This window comes from Crassostrea angulata, chromosome 4 (assembly GCF_025612915.1).
Source record: "Crassostrea angulata isolate pt1a10 chromosome 4, ASM2561291v2, whole genome shotgun sequence".
In the NCBI taxonomy this organism is placed as follows: Eukaryota; Metazoa; Mollusca; class Bivalvia; order Ostreida; family Ostreidae; genus Magallana; species Magallana angulata.
In genome coordinates, this window is record NC_069114.1 from 42,934,780 (window position 1) to 42,950,625 (window position 15,846).

The 15,846-nt window shown below is 33.2% G+C and overlaps 1 protein-coding gene across 1 annotated transcript in view; it reads left to right on the top strand.

Annotated features, from left to right (window-relative positions):
* Positions 1-1,549: 1,549 nt before the first annotated feature.
* The window catches only part of LOC128180465 (uncharacterized), a 71,602-nt gene continuing 57,305 nt past the window's right edge, over positions 1,550-15,846 (top strand). The window contains exons 1-7 of the mRNA XM_052848589.1: positions 1,550-1,837; positions 5,097-5,205; positions 5,341-5,495; positions 13,072-13,285; positions 13,532-13,762; positions 14,234-14,461; positions 15,049-15,342. Coding sequence (XP_052704549.1) covers positions 1,675-1,837; positions 5,097-5,205; positions 5,341-5,495; positions 13,072-13,285; positions 13,532-13,762; positions 14,234-14,461; positions 15,049-15,342 — 1,394 coding nt within the window. The 5' untranslated portion in view covers positions 1,550-1,674. The remainder of the gene's footprint in view (positions 1,838-5,096; positions 5,206-5,340; positions 5,496-13,071; positions 13,286-13,531; positions 13,763-14,233; positions 14,462-15,048; positions 15,343-15,846) is intronic.

Consider the following 15,846-nt stretch of genomic DNA (forward strand, 5'->3'; position numbering starts at 1 on the left):
AACACAATAGATAGGACAGCCAACGTGAATACTTTGGGGATTTATTGAACAGTCAGAGAGTCAAACAAAATGCACACAACTGTATGCAGTTATCATTTTTGGACATTACTTTTTTGGTGTTCCGTCTCTGGTCGGTTATATATACAGTTTTACTCATATACGAATTAAAAGAGAACAAACTATGAGTGACAAAATGTGCTTTGTTGTTCATAGGGCAATGAAGAAAACGTGTATTGCCAGAAACCTTATGAAACCTGCATGAAATACCAAAGAATAAATGATAAATTAAGTATAGTAAACAAAGAAATTGCTTTGATTTTAGATCTTTGAGCGATAAGCTCCTTTCCTGATGTACTTATTACAGTTTTCACGTATTTGTTGGGAAATTAAGAATGTGAAGATTTGTGAAGTATTTTTTTTTTCTATGTTAACAAGTTCTTTGTCATAGTGATTATATCGTGTGGCAGTGTTTGCATATATCTACTCGTGTAGTATAATGTCCTGTTTCAACTAATGTTTAAAAACGAAAATTCTCTATGATTCATTAACATGTGAGGGTTTTAAAAATAGTCTATAAGAATGGTTTGATCACGATCTTCACCGGTCTATCTTTAAAGGTCCCAAGTCAAAGCAGAAAATGCAATGTTCTCATTCACATTCTACTATTTCACCTCTAAAACAGCTGGCAAAATCTCACATTTTTCTGTTATATATTGTTCCTGATTATAGTCATGAGTATATGTATGATTCTTTGTGCATATAGAATTTTTGCATAGTTTTCTTATTCACACATGTTTTCTCTTTTCAGATAAACTTTCTTAAATTGATATTGTTATCTATATTGGATAAAAGAAAACGAAATTAATTATCCTACACATTTTGTATGTTATGAAATTATAACTGGTATATTATATATACATTACTGGTATATATAACTATTTCATGTAAAAACTTAATTGATATTCACTTTATTGATTCAACCGCGTGATTTTGTTTCCGCTGGACATTGATAAAGGTATTGTAAAAAATTGTTGTTATGTTTTATTTTGTAAGTAAAAAAGTAAAAATTGTTTTTGCTAAAGACCAGTTTAAACGAAAACAAATGCATTTTGCAAAAGCAAGAAAGCTTTGTATATACCGGTAGTTAAGTAATATATCTAATCCTTCTCGGTGTTTTTTCGTTAATTGTGTTTTTTCTATCATTAATGTTAAAAAAACCCTTTTAAATCATTGAACCAGGATTCGGCGATATAAGTTTTTCATCCACAAGTACGCATTCGGACCATGCATTCGGACCATGTCAGGTTTTCCTTTTAATCTACTCCTAAGTGTCAATATTGACCATATCAGTATATATGTGTTCTCAATGATCGAGCCTTACTGACATAAACAAACGAACTACACCCTCCAGTAATCCTGCATTTCAAAATCCAGAACTACCCCGTGTACACCATTATACTGAAAAGATGTAGTCGCGCCGAATAAGAACGGTTCACAAGTACTCCGCTCTTCCTTTTAAATTGCGAGAAGTGGCTCCGTATAAATTGAGTCAACCTGTTCTATAACATCACTCCCGCGAAGAGTATCGTATCTGTGGGGTGTGGAAGCTACTGCGGGTATATATATATATTGACCATAGCTTGAACTGAGCATCAACGGGAGTAGTTATCGATAATGCGGGTGAAGTCGGTGCCCCCCTTGGCGGGGATTCTGTGTATCGGCCTCCTCTTCTCCTGGGCTGCTGCTGCTGCTGCTGCTGCTAAAGATGGCGAGGATGAAATGGATGATATGATGGAGGATTATTTTGAGTATTATATGCGAGAGTCAACTCGATCAGGTAACCCATGTTCTAAACTTAATTATCAGTGCATTTTCCCCAACTCTTATTTTTTTCTTTAAAATTGCGGGTCCTCGATCGGAAAGGATTCGGTCTTTAGAACATTTGCTTTATCTCAGTTGCTTTAATCAGACTGTGCAATTGCTTCAAATGCAAAAAAAAATGTCATCAAAAAAATGGACATTACAAAAATAAAGGAAGACAGAAAATGGAATAATATAGAATAATTTCTTTAAAATACTCTAGTAATAATGTAGAGCAGACATCGCTTGTTCGTTGTAGAGGTTCTTTTGTCCGCCTTCCGCGAATATTTACATTTGAAATTCTAAAAGTAGGGGGTGCATTGAATTTGTATTGACATTATAGAATTGTGTCCAGCGATTAAGGGTCAAGGCAATGGCTAACTTGATTATAAAAGCCCACGGATGAGTGGCTTGCGGTGGGAATCTGGCGGAAATATCTTTATTGCAATTTAATGTGTTTTCAATGCTCAAATAGCTCTGCATGACTGGCCAAATCTTCTCCTGTGTGAAATCGAAATGTTTAAGTATTTTTTGAAAATGTAAAATAAATACATTTAATTGAAAATTATATATTTCAGATTCTAATTCCCTTTCTTTACGCTGTATATTCAAATGGGCAAGGGAATGGTATCAATATATTGATACCCTAATTTATAAGTATATGAATACGTGTGCAGTTTATGGTTAGGTGCAAAATTATGCTATATTAATTACTTTTAGAAACACATTAGTATATTTTTACAACAGAAGATTGTGTATTATTATCCTGATACTATCATTTCTATTTAGGCTGATGCTACCATAACGATAAGTTATTTTCACCCCACAGTTAAAAGTGTGTATACATTTAGTGGACAGTTAGTAGAACCACATATTGCCTATCAAAGTTTAAAATCTTATCAAAAATATGTACGCAGTGTAATTACATAAAATTAACATCATTCTAAAAAGTTACAGAGCTGTAAAAAATAAACAGTTAAAAAATCTATACACATATTGCATATTGTCAAACCATTAAATTAGAAAATAGGAAATTACACACCTACAAATAGGGACCGGGGGGAAAAAGGTGTCCTGAATTATAAATGTACCATACATGTAGTTCTTCTTGTCTCTTCTTACGTGTTTTATCTATTTCATAAAAAAATTAAATTTCTAAACACCGATAACGATGTGAAACTATCTTCTTTATGGTTTCTTCTAACATAATTAGCTACAGATCTGTTATTCAAAAAAATTATTACAAAAAGTCGGACAGGTCTCAAGTCTCGACACGGTTTGAATAAATGTGAGAGGCCGACTAACCTTCTGCGGAAAGATCTTTAAAAAATGGTATGACATAGTACCTGGCGAAGACAGTCAACTTGGTCTAGGCTATGACAAGTCTTTGTATTATTTTTTGTTGTATAAACTTTCAATCTCGATCTTCACTTCTGTAAGAGTTCGGTGCATTCAAACTGTATATATATATATATATATATATATATATATATATACACCCCCCCCCCCCCCCCGTTGAAAAAGTTTTGCAATCTTGACACGGTTCAGTCAATAAATACATGGACAGGCCCTTGTGTACTACAGCTTATTAGCAAGTTAAGCAGTTGTCAAAAACATCGATTTTTTAAGAGGGCTCTATGTTCAGGGCCATTTTTATACTATATTCATCTCCTTTAAAAGCAGAGCTCTAAATAAAAATATAGGAAAATACTCAAATTTCTACGTCAAATTTTATAGGGTTTTTTTTTGGTTAATAAAAGTTTGTAGGCAAACAAAGCATATCTTAATTAATTTGGTAGATATTATGGTTAATTTGTTGACCGCTGAGCCCGATCCTTGTATTTGGAAAATGTTTCTTTATATTTATTAAAGAAAATGAATTAAGAGGAGGTGGGGTGGGTGGGGTCAATGGCTTAGAGCGGTTTATTTCGACACCGGCATGTGTTATACAATATACATCCAATAAATGTTATACCCCTGAAATGTGAAATTAAGACGACAATTAATCGGCTAAAGTGCCCCCATTTTAATCTCCACAGTACATACTCATCGACTCAAAGCCCAAAACATATTGACATATATGTTCAAACCAAGCAATGCACTAGTGTCTTGTTTGATGGAATGTTTGTTCGGGGTAAAAGCTGAATGAGGTATTTGGATAGGATGTACGGGGGTTAGAATTGGAACCTAATGTTCTTTTATAAGTCAGGACGCTCATTTTAGAAAACGTGATTTGTCAATTTGTTTTGAAGGGATAAAGATTCTGGGCAATGGTGCAGAAATTTATAAAATATCAAAGTCTATATATAATCCCTGTAATTTTAATCAAATATAGTAACACACACAGAAGCTAAAGAATTGAGACAGACAAATATCGGAGAGTTTTTATATTGAATATACATATTATTGTTGTTCAATGAATAAACTACCACCACCCCCCCCCCCCCCCCACCCCTTCAACCTTTTGAGCCATATAACACTGACACCAGTTATAAGTATTTTTGCGCTTATATGATAAGTTATTTAAGCAAATTTGAAGATGGGGGAATAAGATGGCGCAACTGCCCATTTGGTTTAGTCGTAAAATACAATTTCAAATTCACAACAAAGTGCGTTGTTTAAATGCTATATGAAACGGTGGCCACGAATTTACGGACTTGTATTATTTTTTCTAATTGTTTTTAATTGTTGGGCTACAAAATGGTATTTTTAAAGTATAGTGGGTCATCTCTCCACATTTTTGTTGATTAAAATCGGTTTAAATTCCTTTCAACCGCGTTTAGACTATGACAAAAATATGGAGCTCAGACCCACTCTATAAAAGAAAAGGCATTGAAGTTTTAAAAATGACACTATTTGGAGGTTTTGACACGCATACTCCAGTTTAAATCAACCTATTGCTAGTAATTAAAATATTTAAGGGTTACAAATCGATGTTACGTTAAATATACATTGTTTTCAATTATTTCTTTAAAAAAGTATCAGATTTAATGATATTTTAATTTTGCAGTATCTAATCATGCATTCCTCATATGGGCATTTTACACACCTTATATTCACCCATCTTCTTTCCTTTTTAGTGATTATTCTCTTTTTTCGAGATGTAAAGAAAGCATCATTCTGTCGGTGTGAAAAAAAAACCCTAAATTATTAATCAACACAATCCCTCGGAAAACTTTTTTTTTCAAATATACGGTGTAGCCTCATCTTTTTGCGTATTCTTTTTTTTTTAATAGAGGGAGGGTGCAATATGGAACTTGCCAGAATGTGTTTCTTAGGATTATCGAATGGTACTCTGACAGCAATGGTATCTAAAAATAAAGAGAGGAGAAAACATGCCTGCGAGTAAGTATCAAGCGCTGCGATAATTTAAGATGTGGAGAGAGAGAGAGAGAGAGAGAGAGAGAGAGAGAGAGAGAGAGAGAGAGAGAGAGAGAGAGAGATGAATCAATTATCAATTTTTTATTACGTTTTCTCTAGAATGGTGTGGAAAACCAAGATGTGTCTGGACGGTGTGATGACGTCATGTCCAGAAGAACGTCATGGAAAGGACAAACTCCTGGATCCATTTGTCCCTCTTCTTATTTCCGTTGCAGACACCGTTTGCGACAAAGGAATGAACGCAGAAAATGATGGTTGGTTAAACCTAAAGTATTTTTACTCACATGCTCATTTCAAATTTCTTCTTCTAAAGTCTTTCTGCTATCTAACGTTTACACTCAGGTGCCAAAAGTATGTCAATTCTGAAAAGACCTGGATCATAAATTCAAAATTTCTCAAACTTTTTGAAATCATATTTAGATATTTTCTCAACCTTCTGATTCTGAGATTTCAAGTTTACAATCCAAAGTAAAGATTTTTTTTTTGCTTGCATATTGTTAAAGATATATAGTAGAACTCTTTTAAATATCTTCATGTTGTGTTTGAAACAGCAAATTTTATAAATGAGTCTAAATAAATCTCAAAAATTGCGAATTGAATCTACTTTAATCGAAATAAATTTCTTTAAACATGACAAAAATTAACACCAGAAAAGGTTTCAAAAATAAGTCTTGTTTTCAATGAAATATAATGGGGAAAAAATGACATACTTTTGAAGTATACCAGTAGCCCTTTTCACAAAAAAACTTACGATTAATTTTTATTGTAAGTGAAAACTTAAGTTTTTGTACATCTTATGAGATTCTTACGTGTAAAGTTTGTAGTAGAATATCTTTGGAACGAGCTAATGAAAAATCGGTATCACGTGATCTTCTGATAGATGGCGCGGGAAGTTAGACATTGTAAGAAATGGAAACAAAATATTTAGTTTAATAAGTATTTTATTCAAAAATATACATATAAGTATATAAATGAATCTGGATTGAACAGCAGGCAACACTAGCCTATATTAGTTCTCTCCATCTGAGATCAAGGTATAAATATTTATAATACTAATAGTATATACTTTTCAAAGATTTACATGGACATTTACTAACTTATAAAGAATATAGTAATAAAGGATTTAGATAAATAACAATATAATGATAGACAAAGGAACAAAAGAGAAAATAGAGATATATATATACACATATATAGTACTAGTTATAGTATAATAGGCTCAGTAATTAGTATATGTAAAGTACATTTAACACAGTGTTACTCATTGTTAATTTACATTTTAAAATCTTTTACTGTTTTTTATAAATTGATGAACTTGGTCAAAAAATGATATATTTTCTGTTAGAGATAAGCAATCATAACCATGTAATAAAATATTGATATCTATTGGTATGTCATGATCACTCATGTATCTAAACAGAGAGTTTCTCTGAGAATTATAAAATTGACAATGAAAGAAAAAATGAAATGAATCTTCATAGGAGTACCCACATCTTAAACATTTTGATGATTCAACTAAATTATGATTATACAAGTCTGCATTAAGGTTACTTGAAATATTTCTTAACTGGCAATGAAGTATATTTAAATTTCTTTGTCCATAGTTGTATAATTTAGATTTTATTTTATCTACAGGGTTATTGTTTTGCACGCCTTGCTTAAATTTGGCTATACTTGTTGCAGATTTTAAACTATTTGGCAAAGTGTTCCATAATTTAACTGTTGAGGGTAAAAAACTATTATAATATGCAACAGTTCTGGTAATTGGAATGTGAAACAAATTATTATTACGTAATGAATAATTGTGTGAGACTGGGAGACACTGTTCAACCATATCATACAAATATTTGGGTGTATAATTGTTAAGTATTTTATACATGAGTGTAACTTTGTGTTTTTTCCTTCTATCGCTTAACGTTTCCCACCCTAATTCATTATATAAGTTTTGTCTTGAGGAGGTGCGCCTCAGTCCTGTAATGATGCGCCCAGCCTCTATTTGTACACTTTCTAAAAGATTGCTCTGTTCTTGTGTACAATTATCCCATACTACATCACCATACTCTAAAATAGGACGAATAAAGGAAATGTAAATTTTAATTAAAGACTCCCTGTTTAATTTATATTTAAGAGTACGAAGAACATTTAAACGTTGACATGCTTTATCAAAAATGTTTGTAATATGTTCAGACCAACAAGCATTTGATTGGAGAGTTAGTCCGAGATGACAGTGATTTTGCTTACAGTCTATATAGTTTATTGTATGACCAAAGGAGATATCTGGATGTGATTTATCTGACCGAGTGAAGTTAACATTTACAGTTTTGTTAGGGTTAAACTCCACCAGCCATTGTGTTGACCATTTTTTAATTTTTTCTAGGTCATTTGTTAAAGATATTGCAGGTCCTATTGTATCAGAGTCTACAATTACAAATAGAGAAGTATCGTCTGCAAATAACCGAATTTGATTTTCAAGATTAAGAGTGATATCATTAATATATACCAAAAAAAGAAATGGACCAAGTACAGAGCCCTGGGGAACACCAGCATTTATACTTTGTTTAGTAGAGGAATATCCTTCTAACAATACTTTTTGTTCGCGGTCAGTAAGATAATTTTCAATCCAATCTAATATGTTCCCATAGATCCCATTTTGTTTTAGCTTATATAATAGTCCCTTGTGCCAGACCTTATCAAATGCTTTTGAAATATCACAAAATATAAATCTAACATTTTTTCCTTGGTCTAGATTGCTAATAATAGTATTATATATTTCCAAAAGTTGATTCACAGTAGAATCTCTAGGTTGAAAACCCGATTGGTTTTTAGATAAAAGATTATGCTCTAACATGTAGTTGTAGAGGTATTTAAAAATGATTTTTTCCATAATTTTGCATAAAATACTAGTTAGAGCGATTGGTCTATAGTTTCCTGGCTCTTCAGGGTTACCTTTGTTTTTGTAAACTGGTGTGATATTTGAAATCTTCCACACATGAGGGAGTTGTTTATTACTTAATGATGAATTGAACAATTTTGTAAGGGGTTTAATGATGGAAGGGATAATATTTTTAAGTATATGTGGAGAAATATCATCGGGTCCTGGAGGTTTAGATGGATTTATATTTCTTAGTTGATCTTCAACATCCTGGTCAGTGATGCAAAATAAGTTCATAGAAAATGGGGGACCAGGTCCCTGGGGGGGTAAAAGGGGTTCTGAACTACCATCAACTCGTGAAATATTTGCAAAATAATTATTGAGTATATTAGCTTTATCAATCGGATGAATAAAAATTCTACCATTAGATTTAATTGGAGGGGATTTAGTTTGTTTTTTAGAAAATTTAGTAATTGATTTAACTATTCGCCACCATTTTCCAGGAGGGATTGTTTTATCTAACACTTGTGAGGTAATTTTTTCTTTGTAAGCTTGTTTTGATTTGCGCACCATGCTTATGACTTCATTCCTTAGCTGCCGATATTTATCCCATTGGTAATCATTGTTTTTTAATTTTGCCTTATAGTGTACCCTATTTCTTTGTCGCATCTTACGTCTAATAGCACTAGTCATGAAGGGTTTATCTGACGGTCGTATAGTAACTACTTTTTTTGGAATATTTTTGTCAACATAATGGTTATATACTTTAGTAAAATTGTCATAAATATCATTGATATTATGAGTATTAAATACCTCCATATTCCAATCAACATCTAATAAGTCTTTGCGCAGTTGTGTGTAGTTTGCATTTGCATAATTTCTTACGTATCTTTTGTATGAATGTTGCTTAAATGTTTTAAAATGTAAATCTGCACCCACTGGACAATGTGTACTACAAAATGGTGTTAAGACATTTACAGATTCAATATTTTCAACAACATTTGTTATAATAAGATCAATACATGTACCTCTAGATGTTGAAAAATTTGTTGGTTGTTTCACAACATTTGACAAAGAAAAGTTTTGCAATATTTGTTTAAATGCATTATTGCCATCAGCTAGCATATCAAAATTAAAATCACCTAAGAGAAACAATGGTAACTCAGTATTCAAGGCACTCTCTATAGATAAAGCTAGCTGATTTACAAATTCTGCCTTTGCACTTGGTGGTCTATAAACAACACCAACTAAGAATCTTCTATTACCGTTTTCGATTTCTACCCATATAATTTCAATGTTTGGAGTAAATATATCATCACGTTTCTTAAAACTAAGGTTATTTTTAACATAAAGCATAACACCACCTCCATGTCTATTACGGTCAAGTCTAACAGGTGGTTGAAACCCATCCAGTTCAATATCAGTATCAACAACTGATTCATCTAAGTGGCTTTCAGTAATAGCAATAATATCGTACTCACTTAGCTCATTAAATATAATATCAAGTTTTGGTAGAATGCTACACACATTATTATGAATAAGTCTTATATTGGAATTCAATTCGGGACCTGGATTGGTTTCGATACCTCCAATTATTAATAAATAATAAAGTACAAGGTAGTGAAACAAAGACATACCTTTAGAAATACTATCTCTTATGTACAATTTCTTGAATGGTTGTGGATGGAGGTGTGAATAGTAATCAATCATTTGTGTCAAAGATGAAATACATATGATCAGGATATGCCACAACCATTTTACACAGAGAATTGCCTACTTTCGCTTTGCTTACAAGAAAGTGAATGTAAACACTGGATGAGTACTCTAATAAGCCTACAGGAAAAGTGATTTCATAATTGAGTAAACTAATGTGAAACAAGTTGGAAAATAATAACAAAAAATAAGAAAACATATTTACAAATAAATACAAAAAAATAGAAAACTGTATCAGTATATCAATAGCAAAATAAAAAGCTATTTAGTGTGTTATATATATGGTTGGTTATGCATATTTCGTCAATTAGTCTGCTGGTAAAACGTACAGATAACCGTGCTACAAGCGCTTGATTAACTCGGAGTGTTATTACACGTGGAAAAAGATTACAGATTTGCACCATACAATTGCCTAGGATATAGAACGTTCACGGCCGTCGAATTAGATTCGAGTCGGCAAAAGTCCATACGTAGAACGTCTAGACCCTATTGGCAGCAGGAGTTGAGGTAAGTGGTGCGAAATCATCAAGTTCTTGAGACGAGCGGACATTTGGTGATTCAATAAAGGATTGTAATTTTCGAAAGTCTTCCTCGTTCTCAATGGTGATTTTTCTATTTTTGTGTGTCTTGACAATGATTTTACCATCATAGGTCCATGCACTGTCTAGTTCCCTGTTGTTTACCAGTTTCCTGACTTCGTAATACAGTTGGGCTCTGGGCTTGGTGAGTGCCTCATTGATGTAGATCTTATATTTGTTTGATGGGTTCTGGTTGAAGTTCTTCAGGTTTCTTTTGTTTCCGAAAACTCGTGCTTTGTCACGGTAGCTAACAAAGCGCACAATTATATCTCTCGGGAATTTGTTGTCTCTAGGTGGGCCAACTCTATGTGATCTACAGATATGATGTAATTCCATACGTTGTTGTTCTTTTGGAAGAATAAACTGATTTGTTATTCTTAGGACAATGTCATCAGTTTTCTCCCCTCGTTCTTCTGGTATTCCAGAGAGTTTCAGGCATGTACGACGGGAGTATTGCTCCATGCTATCCATTCTATTTGTAAGGACATTGATCTGGTTGTGTAGGTCAGATATTTCTGACATGAAATGCTCACTGATGCATGTTTTAATTGAAGGTTTTCCAAGAATGACTTCAATTACTTTCTTGGTGCTTTCCTCGTCTTTAGTAAGCTGGTCGAGGAGAGAGCTAAGCTGGGAAAGGTCATGATTAGTATCATCAACTGAGGTAATATTCGAGGAAGATGTCCCTGATTCACTTCCCTCACGAAATCTTTTACTGCTAGGTTGTTTAGATGCTCCACTAGATGGTACAGAGGAACTTGGACCCCGTCCTCTTCCAGCTCCTGAGCCTTGACCCCCAGATCTACTTGTAGAGGAACTTTTATTGGTGTTGGGTTTATTAGAGTTCCAAGACATTTTCAGAAGGCACTGTTAATAATATTGTGTCTGAAGTCTTTGATGAAAATTAATTCTATAGAATAATAATTCTTACAGACTTGGGTGTTTTCTTTGAAGAGGAGACTAAGTTAATATTGTTTTATGTGGACTGGGTAGGCTGAGTAGTATCAACATGGAAGCACATTAACAATCACACAAAGAAAACTTTTTAACTCACTTTTTAAGTCACTTATGATTGGTGTTATAAGGTCCACAGATCAATACTGCAGTTAAAAATCACAAGGCCTCCTCAAGATTCTATTGAATTATCCAGATACCATAATATTTACACTAGAGCTAGAAAAACTGATCTACTCCATGTTTGACCTTGACATTCAAAATGAACAAAATATTTGACTGTAGGTTTGTATTTTAAAATCAACATTACAAACATACTTATGCAAGATAGCATTTATATACATATATATGGTATATGTAAAACCAACGGTATTTAATCAAAAATGCACACGATTATGATAGTAACGTTCTACCAGGGGCAGAAAATGTTCATGAAAATTATTTGACATCTATACATATTTTCATTTTGTTTATTTCATATGTGACTGCCAACATAAGGCTACAGTATCTGTATTACAAGATTTGTGAGAGTTTGAAATCTACATGTATTAACTTTTAAATGATTGTCAATTTGCATATTTGTTGCATGCTAGTACTAGTGTCATTTCTGCCACAGTCATTAAATCTATATTGTTGAATAGTTTAAATAATGATAACATATGATATGATTATACATGTATTGGAGAAATTTGAGGAAAATTAAGCATTTCTCTTTTCTTTTCTTTTTTTTTGGGGGGGGGGGGGGGGGTAAGGGGTGCACTGAATGTAGGTCACTTAATATTCAGAAGAGGGGAATATTAAGGACATTCTTGTCAAGGTCATCAACCCAGCCATCTTTTGAATTGCAGTATTGTATTTCTTCAGACCTTGTTCTGCTCTATGTTAATGTGGTCTATGACCCAGGAAAAGGCAATAGACATTTAAAAGTGCTTCAATGCACCCAGACAATGAAAGACTATCCATCAGTCACGATTTTCATGTGATATTTTCTCAAAGCAAGTTTAATTTATAATTGTGACTAAATAAAGGTAATTTTGAAAGCTGAGGTACGTGTTTCAAAACTTGAGGATTTGAACATTTCCAGAAATATTTTGAAGAATTGTGAAATCGTTTTTTTTTAATCCATGCTGAATTTTGGTCATTTTTATTGTTTATAATGCTTTCTAAAATGAAATGCATTTCTAATGACAAACCAAAGTTTGAATGTCAGTTGTAGAGTTAAAAGCAAGATGCATAGCTCACAATTGTTTGTCATGTAAACAAGGCTCGTGCCCTTACTATTTTTGTTTACATTGGTTCAGTTTACCACTAAATTCTATTTCAAGCTGATTACTCTCTGTTCTAATCCATTTTAAGCGTGAATTAATAGTTCTTAGCATTTATCACATTCATTTTGAGTCTAAAACTGGAATTTCTACTTTAACATTCCAAGCGTAGACAAAAACTTTGTTTGCATGACTAATGATTTTGAGCTTTTTATCTCACTTAACTAATATTAAGATGAATGATGCCCAAATTTTGGATGACTATTAGAAACGACTTAGAAGTGCATTGGAAACATTATAAATGGAAAAATAATTTTTGACCAAAATCGCAACCGTGTCCTTTCAGCCCTTTGATGACAAATAAAAGAATAGTAATTTTGTATGTGCCATTGGAATATAAGGCATAATTAAGATTATTTTTATGTAAGTGGATGTAATTCTTTGACAGAAAATGAGGAAGAGGAAGAAGATGATGAGAATGATAATGGTGTTGATGATGATGATGATGAGGAGGAGAGAGAGGGAGGAGGTTTGGGCTCTGAGGGTGAAGACATGGGCTGTGACATGGAGATGGTGGGGATGTGCTTCTCCAAGTTCTTCTACACAGCAGCCGGCCTGTCCCATCTCACATCACCCTTCGCTTTCACTGATGGAATATGCTGGTAATATATACAGTTTTATATTTATGCATTGTTTAGCAGGTTATTTTGGGCAGGTACAAATATTGATTATTTTAAATGGTAGGAGTTTGTCTTTTAATTATTATGTGTTTAAAAATTTTCCCCATTACAAAGTTTTCATAAGCATTATTTTGGAAAAATACTGTTGCAGAATTTAGCATAGCGAGTAATTTTCTTCTGGTACATTAATTTTCGTTCTGAGCTTATTACAGTATTTCTACTTCACAGGCAAGCTGGAACTAGCCTGTCATGTTTGTCATCCACAATGCCAAAATGTCGTGATGAGAAAGTTAGAAACCTTGTCGCCATGATCGCAGCACAGCTCAAAATCACTCAGGAGTCTGCATGCAAGAAATCAAAAGGATGTAACTTTGACAGAGCTATGGAAAACATGAGGGCCATGAAAAATGCTGTAGACTCCCCTTTAGTTCAGATGGAAGGATCCCCACTTTCATGCAGGTTTGTAAATAATTAATTTTGATGTTGTTTTCATGTTGTGCAAATTTATTTTTGCCTAGTGCACTAAACTTGCCAATGTACAGAATATGTCTTTTATTTCAATATCACTTTTCTGAGTAATAATGCTATTCTTAATATTTGTGGACAAGTCTTTGGTTGCAAATATATATGGTAAAATTAAACCATCATTATGTCATATATTTTACCCTCCCAGCATTTTATATGTCAAAGCAACATCTTTATTGAGCTTGTTATTTTGTGCATATTTTGATAAGAATTATGAATTTTTGAGTTTTAACAGTTGCATGTTTAATGCCTGGTATCCTAAAGAATGCTTTAAATTACACATTTAAGTTATTTTAACGATGACACAGAGCAAAACTGCAAAACTTCACAACTCCAGTTGAAAATGTAACAAATTAAATTTTAAAAAATTATTTCAGAAAAACCATGCATTGAATTCTGTTTCAGTATTTTTGATGTAACATTGGGAATGGTTATGGATGACTTGAAAGACTGTCCACAAGATGTCTACTCAAAGGTCAGCGGAGGGATTTTTCTGATTTCAAAGACCAGAGAGGCGTTGTGTGTAGGGAAGCACCCCTACATACCTGTACCCCCAGTCCCAATGCTTGATGAAGTGACCACCCTGGGAGCTATAGTCAACAGTCCATTTGCAACAAAAGAAACAGTTTGCCCGTGAGTTTTAAAATTGTAAAAATGTAATGATTGTTGTGAAAACTGCAAACATTAATGTTACTTATTTGCATTTAACAACAAAAGGCTCAGAGTTACATTTGTATCAAAGCCTGTGTATTTGTAATGCATATTTAACACCATTAATTGCTTATTTACAAATAGTTGTCTATATGATAATTGCAATGTGAATGTGCAGATTAAATCAGGATTTCAAATCTTTACCATTAGGATTTCTTCTACTTTGGAATCATATTATTCATGGTGGCTCACTTTTTGTGGTATTTATTAGTAGCACTCCCCGACGAATTTACATTCTCGACAAAAACAAACTTACAAAAAGTTATCTTTTTTTACTGAAACTGAAAACCAAAACATCCACAAAATGTCATTCCCACAAATAAGCAAAAAACCAAAAATCCATAAAAATTTGCCCCCCTAACTTTAATGATTCCACAGTATTAGGGACATTTAGCATTACTGTCTTGTTAGAAATAATGAAAACTTGGAAGATTTAAAGGCTATGTGATGCTAGCAAAATGTATTTGTATGATAACCTAGCTAACATCTGTGTAATTGCTGTATTGTAGGTTGTTTGAAATTGCCATGAAGAAACTGATGACGATGAAGTCCGATGATGTCTCCTCCGACACAGTCATGCATTTGATTGACAGTAGCATGAGAATGATGGGAGAACTTTGTGCAGATGAGCAAATGTGGGCTCACCTGATTAATCTGACCATGATGAATGACCCCACTCGACCGTGCTCATTTAAAGAGTCAACCATGTGTGACGTGGATCGAGCACGGGTGTGCGTCAGACAGTCTCAGCTCGAGTATCTAATGGGGGATGTGGAAATGTTTGGTTGGGAACCAGTTTGTCAGTACGTCAAGTTATAAGTTATAACTTAAAGTTATAAGAGTTGTGAAAAAAGCATGTAGATGCCTAAACCTTTACACTTATACTATGGTCGTGTGCCATTGTTTATTATTACACAGTTCAGCATACCCATGCTGGGAAAACTTTAATAATATAAGGATATGATGGAATTCATTTTCTGTAATGAAAGTTATTTCTCCTAGTAGAAAGACATCTAGATTTAATGTGTAAAAATGTTTCATGTTGACTAAAGAGTGTATTTTTAATCAAATGTTTCACTTGGAACTGTTAGTATCTGTCAAGTGGACACACATCACAGATGCATGTAATCTTATTGTTAAACTTGTATACGCAAATAATTGATGATATAAAGGATATACGTAAACCAGGGTTGGCAAAAAAGCGGGAAATACTCATATTTCCCTTGACGGTGGGAAATACTGGTAATTCCCGGGAATTACTGGTATTTCCCGGGAAATACTGGGAAATAAAGTACAACTACATATTA